Source organism: Corvus hawaiiensis, chromosome 24 (genome assembly GCF_020740725.1).
Source record: "Corvus hawaiiensis isolate bCorHaw1 chromosome 24, bCorHaw1.pri.cur, whole genome shotgun sequence".
Lineage (NCBI taxonomy): Eukaryota > Metazoa > Chordata > Aves > Passeriformes > Corvidae > Corvus > Corvus hawaiiensis.
In genome coordinates, this window is record NC_063236.1 from 9,550,754 (window position 1) to 9,569,876 (window position 19,123).

Below are 19,123 nucleotides of genomic sequence, written 5' to 3' on the forward strand. Positions count from 1 at the left end.
ATTCCAAGGGCTTTGTCCCTCCTCCCATCGCTCCCTCAAATTGGTTTTGGGCCTTAAAATTTCAATTTACAACTCCAGGAAGAGCCTGGGAAAGGCACCATTTCCTCAATTATTTCATTCTCCTCCTTCAGCTCTCAGGTTAATAACGGGAAGGTCACACCTGGCCCAAAGCTGACTTCCCCTCCTCAGAGAATTCCAAGGAATTCACCCCAAAACTCTGAGAGATCCTGGGAGATGAACAGGCTTTACCTCTCACAGAACACGACCCAGGCACAGGACGATCCCTTTGGAGCAGCAGAAAAACGACTCAAGTCGTGCTCATGGGTTATAAAAGCCCTTTTATAAAGCCATTTTTAAACAAAACCAAAAAGTTTACAAAAGAAAATAAAAGATACAGAAGAATGAGTTGCTTAATATATTCCAAAAAGGAGAAAAATAAAAGAGGGGACACAATTCCAACATGCTGAACAATAAAGGGTTCATTTTTTCCTCGTGGTTCTTTTTTTTAATACAAAATACAAGCGAAGGATACACATACTTAAAACAGAGCTCAGGAGCAGGTATGCAGTCCTGGGAACCCTTTTTCAAGAAAAGCAAAGCAGGGTTTTTGTTATTTTTTTTGTTTTTCTTTCTTTGCAGGTACATACAGAGACTCGGAATATGTAAAATTAATTAAGTAGCACAAAAGACCATCACACGATTCTACCAATGAATGTTTGCATCTAGAAATTCACGAACATGGTCAACAGTCATGTTCACTTCAACCCCTTAAAAAAAAAAAAAAAAGTGTTTGTTTGTTTTTAATTTTAAATAAAGCATTAATGTTACATTCAGACTTAACTCCTAGTACCATGCTAGATCTCAGCGTTGTCCAGAGTTCCCAACCCCACAGTGGTGACTGTTTGCAGCTGCCCCTTTTTTCTGCTTTTGAAATGAAAGAAGAAAAATCATAATAAAAATTAAAAAGCACGGGGAACTGCAAAGAGCCTGATTTTTCAGAAAAGCTCACCAGGGGATTGCAAACACTCAAGACAAAATATTCATTGCATACCAGAAAATGATGCCTTGCCCAAGGCCCAAGGCCCTACCTGGAGTCTCCTCCTCCACCTTCACACTGCTCACTCAGGGTTTGCTGTGACACGATGGCAAACAACAACAAAAAAAGAATTACGTAGCTCTTATTTACAATTATTTTTTTCATTTTGTAACAATTGCTTCTGCAGGAAGGAAGGGGAGGGGGAAAAAAGGAAAAAAAAAAAAAGAAAAAAGAAAATAAAACCTCACAAATGCTGAGAACACAAAGGGAATGGGATGTCAGACACTCCCACTCGCACCCGCGCACTCACACACCGAAGATTTCGGGGGCTTTTACACACATTTAAGTCTGGCTTAAGCTGATTCGAGGATCTCCACCCACCCCGCTCCCCCCCCTCCCAAAATATATATATAAAAAACCCTCGCCCCACTATACAAAGCATTTGCACACTGGTGGTTTGCAGTCACACTGAGCATGCTGGGCCGGCTGCGGGGCAGAATCGGGGCCGACAGAGGTGACACAGAGCCAGCACCTGGCAGGGCTGGGCTGGACTTCTGAAATATTTATGGTTTGATAGAAAGAGTTCCATGAAAAGACATTCAACTACTGAAGTGGGAAGTCTAGAATTTGATTTAGAGCTAGGCTTGGCTTGGGGAGGTCTCCAAAGGACACTGTCGGCTCTCCCTGCTCTGACGGGCTCCGAAAAGCCCCAAATCCTCCTGACAGCCAGAACAGAGTGTTAGTGTTGCTTCTATCCCATCAGGACTCGTATTTAAGCCTCCCAAAACTGCAGGGAAATACTCAAAGCTGAGGGGAAATGCTCTATTTGATCATACACACACACAGAATATTTAATTTCCACGCAGGGATGTGACAGCAACCCCCCCAAACTCACACATCCTAAACGCCAGCAACTATTCTGTGACAGCGTCCCTGTAAAACATCCACCTGCTCCATTTCCTCCCCCCTCCCACAGATGAATGAATTCTCCATCAAATATTAAGCTCATGGATCAGTCCACAGCTTTTAGGAACCGTGTGTTCAACGATAGGATCTGTTATAAAAATAAACACTTCACGAACAAATGACAGAAAGCAAAGCACCAGTTTTCTACAGCTCCAAAAGCTTCCAGCATGTTACAGTTTCCTTCCCTCCCTCTCTCACCTGGGTGCCTCAGGGGCTGTTGTACCTTTGTGACAGTCACCAGCGGAGGGAATTTTAAAAAAAAAAAAGGGAAAAAAAAGGAAAAAACCCCACGAATTCCAGATTTCTGGCGCTGCCCTGGCGGTGCCTCAGCTGTGCTGGCACAGGAGCTGAGCGGGCTCAGAGCTGGCACCTGGCACTGGTGGGTGCTGCTTCTCTCCCCTCACTCTCTTCTGCCTGGAGGAAGTTAAAAGTGATTAAAAGCTCCTCAGCTGCTCCATTTTTCAGCCCTGCTCTCCCCAGAGCCCCTCCTGACCCCCTGAGCTCGGCACAGTTGGCATTCATCCTCCTGCTGACCCCGCTGGAACCAAACCAAACCCATCTTTAGCACGAAACTCCAGCTGGAATTGCTGACTTTGACAGGTTCAAGGCAGGACTGTTGGCATAAACCACAGAGCTGGACGTGGTGGGGAGGATTCAGGGACAGGATGGAAGATCTGAGCTGAAATTTTAAGAGCAAGACCAGGGCAGGGCTCGAGACTGAACTTTGGAATAAATCAATTTTACCTCTCTGCAAAGGCTCCAGAACTACAGCTGTGGGAGAGAAAATCTTTGCAAAGCCTCCTCCTGTGCATGGAACCTTCTGCTCCACAAAAATCTCTTCATGCTCCTAAAGAAAGGCATTTTCCCAGCTTTCCTTCCAGAATGTTCAATACAAATTAATTCCGAAGGGCATTAAAAAAGGTGAAGTTTGCTGTTGCTGAAAAATGTTGTATGCTGGAAAAAAAAAACTCAAAATAATAAAAATATTCACCTTGACAATTTTCTTCTGTCTGTAAAAATGTGAACTGCTGTATTTCTAACAGAGGAGCCAAGACACCGTTAGGGCTTAGTGTTTGCACAAATCAGCAGAACAGGTTTGGAAAAAGTTACAAAATTGCCCAAATCCAGGATTTTCATAGTGTTTGGGTTGTGATACACTCAGAAAGAAGCATCAGGCAGCCTCCAACTCATGAGAAATGAACGTGTGAGAAAGCAGAAGAGTTCTGTAAAATCAAGGGCCAAACTTGCCAGGCATGAAATGATCCAAAAGCTGAACTGAGAACAGAAAAAGGATTTTTCACAGCCTTAACTTTTCTTAACCGTGTTAGAAAAAAATATAAACAAACCAAAAATGTATTTTAGCTGAGGTTCACAAAACAGTCTTCAGAAAACACCTGGTCTGGCAGGTGAAGAACCAGATCACCTGGAATTATCCTTGAACACCTGAATTCCAGAAAAACCCCTAAGAACCCAATGGACAAGAGTAGCTTGAAACAGAGTCTGGACTGCAGGAGAACAGCTCTGGAAACCAGAGATTTGCAAAAGTGTTTGCTACCCCAAAATGGTTTTTATTTTTAAAATGTGGCCATTTATTTTCCCTGTATTACCCAAGAAGCTGAGGGAATGCAAGAGGCTCTGCTCTCCCAGAAATCCAGCAGGTGGGAAGGGGTGTGGGAGAGGAGAGGGGATTACATTCACTTCTTTTTCAAGACTGAGATTTCCCTGCAGCCTGAAGCTGTTCTGAAAAAAACAAACCAAAAAAAAAAAAAAAAAAAAATCGAACCACCTTAAAAAATAAAAATTAAAAAAATAGATTTACAATGAAACAACATCATCTTTATTGTAACGGCAACAGTAGTTCCATGAGAGTAAAGAACGTTAGAGAACTTCAATTTTTATAAGCCAAGGTAAAGGAATTTACCAGCCTCAATAAAATCCAGGGCTAGGGAATCACACAAGACAATCGCTCAGCTGCTGGAGGAATATTCCATTCCCCACCTGAGGCTCCACACTGTGCTCAGCATCTTCAGGCTCCCTAGGGATTCAGTGTCCTTCCTGCCCATATTTAGTGTATCGCATCTAAGAGCTCTCGAAAATCCCACACAGGATTCACAAGCTGGTGCCACGTGCACCAGAAATCCCAACTGATTAGCTGCCTTATGTTACCTTCAGGAGGCTGGTTCCAAAATGTGTAGTTCTGTGACAAAAAAACCCCAAAAAAACCAAAAAGGATGCAAAGCTCGTCAGCTGGAAGAGAAGTGTGAGCAACGGACAGAAGCACAGAGGGCTTAGGGAAATAAAAATAGAAATGGCAGGTCCAGTTTTCAATGTTTCCACCAACAAACACGGCAGCAACCTCTGTCTCAGGGTTTGAAAACCAAGGCTTGTGGAGCTTAATGGAAGTTTAGAAAATAATAAAAAAAAGGAAGGATATGGCTGCTTGGATAAAAACACATTAAAATGCCACCACGCACACCTCGAGTGTCCTGCTCTGACAGGGACATCCTGACTCCAGCTCCTTCCAGCTCCACCTCCCCACCCAGCACTCCCAGCTCAGGGAGCTGGGCCAGCAGCCCATCAGCAGGAGGGTGGGAGCAGATCCCACAGGGAGCAGGGTGGGGACAGGGAAGTGGCACCCTGGAGCTGCCCAGTGCCCGCTGTGCCCCCTCTGCCAGGGATCCCCGGAGCTTTGCTGAGGACAGATGGAGGGAGGGAAGAGAAACACTCAAGCCTGACTCATGGGATCTAAACTGACCAGAGCACTACAGGAATCCTTTGCTTCACACTCACAAAAGGACATCCCTCGCCCCAAAAGCTGAAGAATTTAATTTTACATTATCTGTTGATTTTTTTTCCTTGGAAAAAAACCTCTAATAAACACATTTTCCACGATACCAAATGGAAAGCAGGTTTTAAAATGGTTTGCAATTTCTCTTCCCTGTTCTGCCCATCTACAGAAGGAATAAAAGAAGGGTTAGTGGATGTGGGAAGGCTGGAGGTTGAGTATCTGAATTTGTCTGGAATGGGCTGCAGTTTGCCTACAGAACAGTTTTCTATCCAGCAGAGACAAAAGATCTCCCATCCTGACTGGAGGGTCTTTTCTAAATCAAAGACACTGGACCATCTCTGAGTTTCTTGACTGCTTTCCATGAAAAACGTGCCTGAATCCAAGAAACACAGGATTCCTCCCTGTGTTTCATCTTCCTCCACTGGAATTAGATCAACTACATTTTTGCTGAGACTGAACTCGTCTCAAAGTCTGTTAAAGCAGAGGTTCATTATTTTTTCCATATATTCCAAATACAGAATAATAGTTTTAAACAACTCTTACCAGCACTGGGATAATCTATTCTACTTAAGGATTTGTAAGTATGGTTTCCACAGATCAGTCTCAAACCTTATTGCTTCTCAACTGCAGTATCCCTTGAAAAAAAATAAAATATTGAATGGTCTGTTAATTTGTCTCAAATGGCTTTTCAGGTTTGGCAGAGGAGGGAGAACGGAATGGCCAACAGAGAACATTGACTTCAAAATATTACTGTAGAAGGGTTTCCTCTTATTAAAAAAGGATACACTGTATTAAACAGCTGAAAGTAAAGACAGCATTCAAAGCCCATGAGTCAAGCCACAGCCAAAACCGTGTTCTACCCCTAAGTATGTTTTTCTTTTCCTTTTTCTTTTTTTTCTCTTTTTTTTTTTAAACAAAGATTTTCCTCAACTGCCATTTTAATCTTCACCAGAGGGTGCTTCATCTTCAGATCCCTCATCCCCTGACTTCTCTGGTGGAGGGCTGGCTGATTTTTTCTTTTCTGGGGGACTTTCAGGCTCTTCATCCTCTTCTTTGGGGGATGGGGTCTTTTCTTTTGTTGCCTTGGAAGCTGTGGGGCGACCTGCCTTCCCTTTGCCTTTCACTGGGCTGGGGGTCACTGGAAAGAGAAAAACCTTGTAAAACTCAGCAGCAGCAAAGGCAGAAAAACTCACACTGCGTTACACAAATGGGAGTTCAAAGTCATTCAGCAGCAGTCCGACCACAGCCACGGTGCTTTTTGCACTCCCAATTAGCAAAGCTGAAGGGAAGAGCAATCTAACAAGATTTCAAAGCTGTTTAATTGGAAGTCTTATTAATTGTTGGATGTGACACCACAAATGGACACAGCTCTTGTCAAACCAGAACAGCTTGTTATCAGCTATTATCATTTGAAACTTCCTTTGGTTCAGATTTCCCCACCCTAAAAACATCACCAAGTCCCAAACAAATCCACAAACTGTTACTGATTGGCTGTGAGATGCAGGAATCACAATGCAGCACCTCAGCAGGGAAGGTTTTGAATATTAGGAGTTTTTACCAACAAGACATAGATACCAATTCAACCCGAAAAGTAAGAATTAAAGCCAGCTTGTAATTCCATACTGCTGCTAGAAATCGAGGCATTTTGGCCTTTCAACATTTATGTGGATGTTCCTGACCCCAAGATTTCTCCCAAGTCTTCTGCAGCAAAAAGAAAACCTGAGTTTTAAACTGAGTAACTTATTTTGCACAGACTCACCTGTAGCCTTTAGCCTGGGCTTGGGCATTTTCTTTTCTTTCCTCTCTGGCTTGGATTTCTTGGAGACCTTCTTATTTTTCTTTTTTGAACTGCCATAGTCACTGTCATCATCATCTTCCATGAGGAAGTCTTCATCACTTCCTGAATCTGCTGGAAGCATAAGGGAATATAAGGTTTTTGGAGGGAAAAAAAGAAAGGGAATTGAAGATATAGCTGAGATCTGCCAGTTAAACTGCAGACACAGACTCTGAGACCTTGTGGGCTTCCATTCATCTGCTGTGGTACAAAAATGTGACTGGGTTTTTACATCAGCAATGCCTCAGGACAGCAAGAAGCAGCAAAAAGCATTGAGAACTTTACAATTATCCTTCAGGGCTGCTTACAGAGGAACAGATTTTTGGAACACACACACCCATCTTTGGAAAACACACCCATCTTTGCTGAAAACTTGGAACACAAATGCTAGATGTGCAAAACCCAAGTGGGACAGACAGACAGTAAAAATGAAGTTACTAAGGAGCACAGTTTATGTCCTCAGTGTCCCAGCTGTGTCCCTTTTGCTGTCATTTTTTCCAATCCCATTTACTCACTCTCCTGGAACTGTGCCTCATCATCCTCTTGCTCTTCCTCCTCACTCCCCACATCATCCATGAGCATCTCCCGCTGTTTGGAGGCTGCTTTGGACGCCGCCTGCCGCTGCTGACGAACACTTTTGTGATCTTCCTTCTCATCCTCGCTGTCCTCTGCAGCAAAAGGCCCCAAGGTGTGGTGAATACAGAGCACAGAGCTCCTGCCTCGAGGCAGCACGTGGGCAAAACAGGGGCAGCTCACTCATGAGGGGGTTAAGACACTCACTGAGTTACTCTGAGGACAATTCAACCCCACAAACACCTTCCTTCATCACCCAACGAGGACCCTCTGCAATATTTTGTTTGCACTGCAAAATAACCACTTTTTTTCTCTCTTTTGTTTACCTGCAGGCCTTTTCCTGGATTTGGAGGCTGCTCTCTTATTCTTGTCTGGTTTAGCCTTCTTTCCTTTTTTGCTTTTTTGAGAGCTCTCGTAGTCGCTGTCAGCTTTGCCATCGTCCGCTCCTACGTCATCATCTTCACTGCCAAAATCTTCATCTGCAAGGAGAAGGCACCAAGATGAATTTTCTTGTCTCATCCTGGATAAAAACTGCAGGGAAGGGATCAAGAGATCTATCCACTTGTGAAGACAAATGTTATAGGACCATCACATTACACAAAGCAACATTATTCCAATCCAGGGTGGGAAGTAACAGCAGCAGAGGCAGCATCCAACTTTAAGTGAGAATTATTTCTTTTCTGTCTCAAATCCTACTCCTGCAACTCAGTTTGAAGATACACCATCAGTACAATGCAATCAGTTACCTGCTGAGTGTGAATCATCTTTCTTAGTCTTCACATCTTTGTCTTCTGAATCCTCACTGCAAATGAGAGAAAGGTAAAGTCTGACTGCTGGTCTTAACTTTGGCTTCACTCACTGTTGTGTGGAAAATAATTTTGAAAGAGCAAACTGATGTCTAGGCTGAGAATTTTTGCTTTTCCTGGACATATTTCAGGATTACTCAGCTGTCTGTGAAGTTATCATGGTTGGGAAGATAATGTTCAAACTCTGAATCACAGACAAACTTAAATCAAGCAGGAAATAATCAATCAGACTGAGCTGAACCATGCACTTCACTCAAACTGACCCACAGTCCACGTGGCTTCCATTTTAGTTACAATTTTGATGGTTTATATGCAGTCTATAAATGAAATAAAGGTTTATTCTGAATAGATTTATAGTCAGCACTTGTCTTTACGTCATTGTTTAGACTCCATTCTGTGCATGTTGCTCTTAACTGGCACATGTCTGGTCTAAGTTTTCTCAAATTATTTGATCATTTGATTGATTTGGAGAATAAAAGACACCTTGGGGTTTATAGAACAAGAGCCAGCAGGCAGAACCTCCATCCCTGAAGCTGCTACCTGTCATGAAAACAAAAAAAATGACTAAAAAGGTCTCATGGCAATCATTTGGGGACCGCAGTTACTGTAGAATTTTACAGGAAAATCTCACTTTTCAGTAGGGCAGCACTGAGGCTGCTGGAGCAACTCAGCTACCAAACCAAGTTGTGTGTTCATGGATCAGCCAAAACAAGGAACAAAGAGCCACAGAACGACCAAATGTCCCCAAGTGCCACCCCATCCCACCTGGCACCACAGGGATGCTCTGAGCAGGCTGCAGAACACGGGCACGGAGCTGCACCTTGCCACTGACTGACCTGAGGACTGCAGCAGCTGCCCATCCTTGTACCTGCGATCACATTCCCTGCCATTCCAGCTGCCTGCCTCTGGAGCTTCTGGAATGATGAAGCACTACTGACAAGTGTTTCACACATGATTTCTCTGTCTACTCACATCAGGAAGAAACCACCTCAGTGTCTCAGCTGGGTATGAAAGCCCTGACTGAGAGCTCTCAATCTCCCTGGAATTCCACTCCTCTTGGAAGATGCTGCTCCCCACACACAGGACAAGGTGTGGAGATACGTTCCCAACAGATGAAAAGCTTCTTTTACCTGTCCTCCTGAGAATTCTTCCCAGATCTCCTCTTGTTTTTAGCCTCTCGGGGAGACGAACGGATTTTCTTGGATGGGGGACCTGAATCTCTTCCATAATCGTCATCTGGACAGGACAGCACAAAATGGGTTTGAATCAAGCTCATTGCCAACAAACTGCTTTCCTCAGCTACAACTTAAACTGACCATTTCACGCACATCAAAAAGAAGAACATCACAAAGCTTCAAACAACCTTTGATGGAAACAAACTCCTGGTTTAAACCAGTGATTTTACCTTTTTTCTGCCAATAGCACCATGAAAATGCTGTGTACAGTCAAGTCTCACCCAGGGAAACAGATAAAAACCTCACAAGAGGACACAGGATCTCATTTTGCACTTGGTTATTATATAAACCTATTAAAAATTAGCATCCATACATATTTCTATATGATTCTAACAGTACACACTATTTACTGTGATGGGATAAAGGATGTCATTAAATAGGAGTTTAAACTCTTTACAACTCTTACACAAGACCTTACTCAATGAGTAACAGCACTTTAATTAAGAATTATGCATATTTGTCCCATATTAATTATCAGTGCAACCTGACTTAGCACTGAGTTTATCTTCCAAGAACTCAAAACCTATTCCAGAGATGTTCTGTTAATTCACAGATTATATTATTTGAGAAATGTGATCCAGAAACGTTCTGTAAATTCACACGGATCACATTTTTTTAGATGCAATCCCCCCAAAATGCCTGATAATGTGGGCTCAACTGGAGCCACAAAATAAATGGAAAACATCTTTTCCTGTAGAAAAAAGTGGCATCGAGGAGCCTCTGCCACAGAACATAACATCGAGCAAGGAAGGCGCTGCTGCCAACAGCCTCAAGGCACTCCAACAACACAAGCATTAAATAATAAGATTTCTATCACCATTGTTTGTTTAATACAAAACATATGAGAATCATTATATTTTCAAATACTTATTAACAGTTCAGGCTGTGAAGAACAGAAACTCCTTGGAATCTGAGTTGAAGATGCAACTAGGAGCAAAACAATTAATACGCATGGCAATAATGAGCTGCTCTAGCCCGAGGAGACGAAGGAAAAAAGTCATTTACCAGCATCATCTGATTCCTGAAACTGGGAGTAATCGACCACCTTCCTGTTCCTGTTAAAAAGCAGGAGAAAAAAAAAATTAGGATTTCATCATTTCAGAGCTACAAAAGCCTTAAGGACCAAGGAAGTGCCATATCCTTGCTTCCAGGGCTGGATTTGTAGCCCAAAAACAGCCCAAGAAAACTTTGATAACTCAGCCACCTCCACCTCTGCAGTCAGAAGTGAACACAAAGTACATTAATTATCTTAAAGCATAAATAGCATTTTCCTGAGGAGATTTTATAATAATCTGGATTACACTCCCAGAATCAGAACATTCTTTTTGATAAGTACCACAGAGGTTATGAATCAGATAAACATTTCTAAACCGCTGCTTTTGGAATTTCTGCTTCTCACAGCTCACTTGCTGTCACACCTTCTCCTCCAATTTTTATTTTCCCATGTGATCCTTGCTTTTAAAGCATTTTAAGTTTTCACTGGGGCTTCCAGGAGCTTTGTCAAAGAGTTATACTGATCCTGTGGGAAGATGTCAGAGAGCTGAAAGTGAACAAAATTAAACTTGCTTCTGGAACTTACTGAAACCTCAAAAATGGAACTGCTGGCTGTTTTATCAGCACCTTGTCAATCAAATCCCAACTACTTCATTGACAAGACAACTGCCCTGTAATACCACACACCAGAGGGAATCAAGAGAGCCACTAATTCAATTAAATTTCAGTTCCAGCTGAGAATGCCTCAAACTCGGACTCCAAACACCCCCTGGAAGGACTGACAGGGGCTGGGAGGTGGAGGCTCAGCTGGGAAAGGCACCAAAGAGATTCCCACAGTCCCCTTTTCCAGTCCTTCTGGCCCAAAGCCAAGAATGAATCTGATTTTGCAGCAATCACCACATGAGCTCACTTCTACAGCTGGAAAACTCCATCCAGCACATGGATCCTTCCTTCTCCTCTTTCCCTTCTCCTGCTCTCAGCACAACTGTGCCAATTCACACTGAGCTCCATTAATTACCTGTCATTAACATCCTGCACTGCTGATAAACCTGTTTAGTTCAAAGACACCCCAAAGCCATCACTGCTGATCCATCTGAAATCCAGTTTAAGTTGCCCTCCTGCACAAGCACCTCTAATTCATGGCTTACAGAAGGATTCAGGAGCAAAATTGTTTTATTTCAACCAAACACCAAACCTCTCAAAGAAATTAAAAACCAAAAAAATTGAACCAATCCCGAAAAAAACACCCCGAAAAAACCAATCAGGCAAGAGCTGTACAGGTCGGATCCCATCCAAGCTTTGGAGCACATGTGAGTGGAACAAAGTACAACAGCACCGTGCACTGTTCACTCCCTCCCAGTCTGAGTGTGGTAAAACACCAGTTTAGGGACACCATTACTGGCAATTACTGATTTACATTCCTATTCCAACAAGGAGCCTTCCTGAAGGTTGCCTCCTGACCCACCCCACAAATGAAAATGTTAATTTTATTCTGATAAGCATCAGAAGAACAGCGAAGTTATTAAATAAGATGTCTGATTTCAGGTATCAGATATTGGGGTTTTTCCTCCAAAAGCATAAACAAGGTGAAAAAAGCAGAATTCCCACTTGGAAATCACTGAGCTACCAAACAAGATGGAAATGGCAGTTTTTCCACCTTGTTTCCTTCAGAGACACATTAAATCAGATACTGAAAATGTAACAGTGTCAGCTACAGCATTAACAAAAACTCTGTCCCTGTGGCAAACGCCCTTTAACAAAAACGCTGTCCCTGTGACAAACATCCCTTCCCCAAGCTCGCTGCCCTGGGTTTGCAGCCTGAGAGTAAGCCCTGCTCAGTTCTCCTCACATGGCGAGCAGGAGCTGTGATATTTGTATTTAAAACAAAATTAAGAATCACTGTTTCAGAAGAAACCAAAAGTGGAGGCCGTTTCCTTGCATTATCTTGTCTTGCAGGGCAAGGAGAAGGGTGGAGTAAAGAAGGAATCTCTGCACTGATACCATCGGAGATAAAGATCTGCAAGTCTCCAAGAGCACCAGAGAAGCTCCCAGGAACAGAAACAACCAACCTGCTCCTGGCACCTGCCCTTCCCCTCTCTTCATACTCATCATTCACCTCTTTTAGACCAGCTAAGTTTTATTTAGAACTGTCAGCAGCGCTGCTGTGCAATAATAACTACGAGTTTGCAAAGAGAGCCTGCAGTGTTTACTACACCAAGGTGATAAAAACACTCTGTGGAAGATCACTGGAATTAAGAGCCAGGAAGAGAGTGCTGGTGTTGTCAGGGAAGAGCCTCTCCTTGCCATAAGATGTTAAAGCAAGCAAGCAGACATAAAAATAAACTCTCTGTTAAATCCACTTAGACTGAGCATAAAAAGACAGGCTAGGGGACAGCTGGGATGGGCATTGTTCAGTCTGGTTTAAAATATTCACTGAGATTTGAAGATAACTTCCTCGCTAATTCAGATCAGCACTTGAAGTGTGCATGTGAAAAGTTCAGAGAGAGGTCTAACAGCACAAGTTTTTAATAACAGCTGTCAGTCCAATATTTTTGGAATAAACAGCAACTCATCAACATGTTAGGATGGAAGCACTTAGCAAAGTAATTCTCCAGTAATTTAACTACAGCTCAGAAATGCACAGTAATTCTTGCAACCTGTGCTTGATGCCTGCCAAACTGCAATTTTGAAATTATGAAAAGCACCATCAACATGTCAAAGGATCACTAAATGCCTGTAAAATTGAGGAAGGATTGTATGGTACTACCTCATCTTCAGTTTAAAACCCTCAGCCTTTAAACCAACATCAGCACAGCCCTACAATCAGGTAGAAAACTTGGGGGTTTTTAAAGGGAATGCTTAGATTCCCAGGTATTTGTGCAGGCATTAAAACCCACAGAAGAAGCCCAAATTTTAAAAAAATCCCACAACATAAAACCCTGAAAAGCAATGCTAAAAGGAGGCTTCAAAAACCCGGCACTGAAGAGGAATGTTTAGGTCAAATGACAGCCAGCAAAGACAACGACCACCTACCCTCTAATCCAACAGAGCAAAGCAAGGAGATTAAATGGTTATTGGGATTTTGTATGGGGTCTTTTTATTGGTTATTTAACCAATAAAGTTATATAACAAAATATAACAAAAAACCCCTCAGCATTTGTGAGCAAAGCTCCAGCCCTTCCCTGACCCTCAGGGCTGGGGCAGCTCTGGCTCAGCAGTCAGGTTTCACTTTCAGGTAAAGATGTCCCCTTTGAGGCAAATATTATCAATAAATACTGCCATTAAAAGCACCTTTTGGTGCCTTTTTTATAGACAGAAAATACAAATTCCAGCCAGAAGCGTTTCTTGCAGGGATTTTCAGAGCTGTGCAAAGCACATCTGCAGTGCTGGATTTGGGCCTTCCATGAACACTGACTTAAAACCACCACCAGAAGGTGACACAGGGCACCTGGTGACAGTCAGGGACCTAAACCACGTCACTTTGGGGCTAATCTGGGTAAAAACTGGACTCAGACAGGACTCGCCACCAAGAGGGTCCCCACTACAGAGCTCAGAGTGACTCCCCACGCCTGCAAGCCCAGGCTCTACCCATGGCACCTGCAGGATTTTCAGGGATCCACATGACTTGAAACTCCATAAAACAATTAAATGATTTCTGCAGCAATAACTGAAGCAGTCTTGTGCCCGTCCTCTACTTGATTCTAACTGTAATTGAGATTTTACTACAAAAATGATGCACAGCAGGAGGGGAACCAAACCCAAACACCCACCGCACTCCCCCACCCTGGTGTCGTCCCTGGTATTTTGAATTTTCTTGTACCTCCACCTTCTCTCTGTTTCACTTCCGACTGAAAGAGAGCAAGGATCATCTTTTTACTCATCTGCAAAGTGTCTCCAGCCTGTCTCTGGACCACACAGCATCACTCAATTTTATTAAGTGCCAATCCCCAAGGAGCTGTTGCTTTCCTGCAATCCCATGGAAGCTTTTCCAGAGTCACAATATTTATACTTTACACTGCCCAGGTAACAACACTGGCAACAAGTTATATTTAATAGATGTATTTTTTCCTACAATTTCACCCTTCCACTGCAGTGCCAACTCCAGACTGGGATTCAAATCCAAAAAAATGAAGGATGTAAAGCCTCGAAGCACTGAGATCAATTCATAACTGGCTCTAATCTTAAAATGAATGACCAAAAAAACCCCTGGGATTTCCACATCTGCCCACAACATCTCAATTTGCAAAGCCTGCAGGAGAGGACCAGCGAGACAAAGCAGAAGAGAGGCTGCATCAGAAAACAAAATCCTGACTTAAAACATCATTAATTGATGCTGTATATAAAAAAATAGTGGCTCAAAGTATTTTATTTTATTATATCCCTACAAGCAGCCCCAGCTCTCTTTGCAGAACTTCAGGAGGGTTACACAAGAGATGCAGAAGTTCAATAATTTCAGGCTCCTTTAGTTTTTACTCCTTGCCTTTTTCTACCAACAGTGAAAACACCCTCATTACCCACCCAGGAGAAATGGAATTGTGCAGGAAGTACCTGGCTCTCAGTGCCAGGCACATGAAGCCTGTAAATACCAAGACTTTATTACTACTTAATTTTAAGTAACTGACTTCAACAGCCAGACTCAGCCTTAGGTCAATTTTCTCAACAAGTGGAGTAAAAACTAGGGATATAGGATGGATTTTATTAAGTGCTCTGCTTTAGGTGCACACATATTCACCAGAAACCAGCAGCCACCATCAACTAATTTGAAGAACACTGACTAGAGGAAAACTTTTCCACCACTGAATCTCACTCTGAAGAAGAACCTTTCACCAGGCTCCCATTCTACCACCAACAAGCTAAGGTAGGCAGAAAAAAACCTTCATTCCAGCATTAATTTATTAATGGATTTAAATCTATTGGCAGAGTTAATACTTAGTAGAGCATATAATGTAGCAGCCACTGAATATTTACCTTTTTTCCCATGGAAGGGCTGTTAAATCCAGGGAGATAAGGGACTGCTGCACCTATCCTGCCACGTGCCAAGAGGTTCTGTGCTCCTAACAACCTGCTGGACTTTGGTGCCTCACTCTCCTGCAGAGCAGAGCCTGCCAGCTGAGGGTGAGCCCAGGCAGACCTTTCACAACCCAGCAGGACTGAACAGTGGCGTTTTATTTTAATTTTTTTTTTTTTTTGAAACCCTTGCAAAAATACCTAATTCCAGGAAGTTCAGAGGTTCTACTTTTACAGACACCACCCTTTCCTTACCTGGGGCAATCTCCAGAACTGGCACGTGAATCACCAACACTGAAGTGTCCCCTCAAGCAGCAGTCACATCACCACTAATTTGGGAAGCTCACCAATCACTGAGCCACTCCCCTACTTAGCAACGTAGTCCTGGGTTCCATTTATATTTTAAATTCTGCATATTAGAGATATAACTTAAATACAACCACTATCATCTCTAAATGTATATATGTATCATAGCCACAATTAATTTCTACTTATTATTTAAAATTGCCAGAATACCCAACATCCACACCCCAGACCAGGCTCACTGGGAATAAAAGCACAGCCAGTTACTTGAGGTATCTTGAGAATGAAGAAATTCCAAAGCATCAGAAGAACACCGTGGGAAACCTCACACCTTTGCAATTAAGACAACTTAAATCACGAGCTCACTCTTTTGCCACCCCCTTGGTAAAGCTTTGAGACAAAACGGAATCACAGAATACCCTGAGCTGGAAAGGACCCACAAGGATCATCCAGTCCAACTTCTGGCCTTGCACACACACCCCAAAATCCCAGCCTGTGCCAGGCAGCGCTGTCCAAGCACTCCTGCAGCTCTGGCAGCCTTGGGGCTGTGCCCATTCCCTGGGGAGCCTGGTCAGTGCCCCAGCAACCTCTTGGGATAAAACCTTTCCCAAACATCCACCCCAACCCTCCCCTGACACAGCTCCAGCCATTCCCTGGGGCACCACTTCCCTGTGCCGCAGATTCTCAAAGCCATCACGCTCCGAGCCCAGCCAGCAACTCCTCCCGCTCCAACGCTGCTCAACCCAAACCACCAACCCCAGACCCACCTCCGCAGCTGCCAGGCACACACAGCCCGGCTGCGAAAAGCTCTCCTCTTCCCCACGAAAGGAAAAGGAGGGGGAAAACAGCAGCAGGAAACCGAGCCCGGAGCGCGCAGCCCGCGGCCGGGCGGGCGGGCGGAGCAGGGCGTGTGTCAGCGCCGCTCGCACCGAGGGGGCGGCTCCTGCCGGCTCCTCCCCTACGCGTGGTTCCCCATGCACAGCCCCCGTGCCCCGGACCCTCGCCGGATGGCACCGCGTCCCCTCCCCCGGCAGCGTGCTCGGCTCGGCCCCGCCGCCCGGAGCGGGCCCGGGGGCCCCGCGGCGGCCGCGGATCGCGGGGAGAGCAGCGCCCGCCCTGCGCCAAGTGGGTCACGGCGGCGGCGAAAAATTCCCTTTTCCCCGTTACAAAATGTGGGACAGCGCCCGCAGGGCCGCCCCGCCGCGCCCCCCGGCCCCGGGCGAGCGGCGCAGTGTGAAATACGGTGTTTATTGTGGTGGCTGTGGAAAGTTAGGAGGGGGAAAACAAGGGGAAATAGAGGAGAAATCGGCACGGCCTGAGCGCGGCCTGCCCTGCGCGGGGCCGGCCCGGGAGGAGCGGCGGGAGCGGCGCCGCCGGGACTCACCTGACGGGCCGCGACATCTTCCCGGCGCTTCGGGCCGCCCGGGGGTGGGCGCGGAGGCAACGGGGACGCTGAGGCCGCCGGGGACGCTGAGGCCGCCCGGAGCGAGCGGGAGCGCTGGGCCCAGCGCCTCAGGCCGCGCCTGCGGAGCCGCCGCTCCCCCGTCAGGCGCCGCCGCCGCCCCCGGTGCCGCTCCCCGATCCCGATCCCGGCCCCGATCCCGGTGTCGCTCCCTGATCCCGGTCGCGGTCCCGGTGTCGGTGCCGGTCCCGCTCCCGCCGCTCCCCCCCGCAAAATGGTCGCGCTCGCCCCGCCGAGAGGATGCGAGCGGGGGGGCGGTGCCGCCGACCCCGCTGGTCACGCCCCCCTCCGCCGCCGATTGGCCGCGGTCCGCGAGAGCCCGCTGCCCATTGGCTCGTTCGAACCATCACGGCGCGCAGGGCCCGCCCACTGTCCCCGCGGGGAGGGCGGGCAGCGCGGCTCGCACGCGGCCGAGCGCCGGCGGCAGATTCGCCACGGGCTCCCGGGGCTGCCGCGGCCCCGCCGCGCCCCGTCCCGCCCCTCCCGCCCCGCCGGCCGCGGCCCTCCATCACCGGCGCCACGCTGGAATTTTTTCCCGTTTCTCCGGGCGTTTTTCGGGGCGCTGCGGCGCCTCAAGGCCCGAGCCGCAGATTCGCCGCGCGGGCCCGGCGCGGTTTTGGAGGGAAAACGCGGCCCCGGGCGCGGGTTCAGTGTCATTAATTTTTATTATGAAGAAATGCAAAAAATTGGTCTCAGCGGCAGATTCTGACACAACACTGATGTCACCGCCGTCACTACTCCCTGTGCCAGTCAGCAGTTAAGTACATGCACAATTTATGCAAAGTCCAATGAAGATTTTAGATTTTTTGCACTTTAAACTCCCCAGAAATCCCAAAATGACTCATTCTGTTTAGCAAAGGGGATGCTTTAACCATGGAAAAATTGGAAGTATTCCACAGTCATTAAAATGGCAGCTTCTGTCACAGCAACTCACTTTCGCTTTGCACTTGGCTCTTTGGAGGTTCATCCCTCCATTTTAATAAAAATAGCGCTTAAAATCTTACTTTTGTACTTTGGGTTCACTAAGGAGACTGGCTTGATGCTACAAATATGGTCAGATTTATAGGGGTAATTACAATTACAGGATAATTGGAGTTCATTTCATGCCCTGCTTGAATTTCATTGGAATTCTTTGGAATTCTGGCCCTTTTCCTGCTCCATCCCTGTCCCTGGTGCCAGTCAATCCTCAGGAAAATCCAGCTGATCGTGGAATGAAGAGGCCCTGGGAGTATCTGCCTGTCCCAAAACCCACTGAATTAAGGAGCCCTGAGGAGGAAGGTGCAGAAACCACATCAAGGAATTCTCTGCTGGAAATACTGGATTAAAAGCCAATATTTTTGAAGGGCTGACTCAGAGATGCACAAGTTTTGCATGTTTATATCCCGCCTGTAGCCCAATAAAAACACAATCATTGAGGATGTTTCAGTGGAGTTAATGTGGGTTTTCTATGGGTTTTTAAAATTCTTTTAGGTTTGGTTTGTTTTGGGTTTTTCGTGGGGGTTTTTTGGGTGTGTATTTGGGATTTTTTTTTTTTCTTTTTAAAATCTTTTTTTGGTTTGGTTTGGTTTTGTTTGTCATGTGCGGGGGGGAGGTTTGTTTGTTTGGATTTTTTTCCCCCTTTTGTTGGTTTTTTTTCGTTTGTTTGTTTTTCTTGTGTTTTCTCCCCTCCCTGTCGCGCCTATCGCGACTTAGGCAGCCAAAGTTAGGGCAGGGCAATGCCAGCCCGGGGCCATTCCGGCCCCGCTGTCCCTTTGTCATGGAAGTGTCCCCGCACTTCAGAGCGCCGGGAATCCACACCGGCATCATCACCCCTGCCCTGGGATAAACACGGAATCCCATGGGATTTTCCCCATCATTCCCTCCTCCTCCAACCCCTCCTGCTCTGGAGCCACCCCAAACCGGGGTGGATTCTGTCACTGGATTAAATTTGAAATAAATCTCCACAATTTCCTGTCCTGTGGGTTTTTATCAGCCCTGGGGTCAGCGAGTTGATTTTTATCATGAAGAAATGCAGAATTTTAATTCCACCCGCGGGTTTCATCAGCAGCACTGGTCTCACCAGCACCATTTTCCCTCATCAGCACAATTTATGCACTGAAGAGATCTGATTTTTACACTTT

At 45.6% G+C, this 19,123-nt stretch overlaps 1 protein-coding gene across 2 annotated transcripts; it reads right to left on the bottom strand.

Moving 5' to 3' along the window:
• Positions 1–318: 318 nt before the first annotated feature.
• Positions 319–17,221, bottom strand: NUCKS1 (nuclear casein kinase and cyclin dependent kinase substrate 1). Of its 2 annotated transcripts, none has more exons than XM_048327967.1 (8): positions 16,926–17,221; positions 10,244–10,293; positions 9,134–9,239; positions 7,944–7,999; positions 7,524–7,676; positions 7,140–7,292; positions 6,550–6,699; positions 319–5,928 (listed from the first exon to the last, which is right to left on the bottom strand). In XM_048327967.1, the coding sequence occupies exons 1-8, from the start codon at positions 16,940–16,942 to the stop codon at positions 5,729–5,731; spliced, it is 885 nt and encodes a 294-aa protein (XP_048183924.1). In that variant the 5' UTR covers positions 16,943–17,221; the 3' UTR covers positions 319–5,728. The 2 variants fall into 2 exon arrangements, with proteins under 2 accessions (XP_048183924.1, XP_048183925.1); XM_048327968.1 differs by having other exon boundaries at positions 6,550–6,696; positions 16,926–17,220.
• Between the last annotated feature and the right edge of the window lie 1,902 nt (positions 17,222–19,123).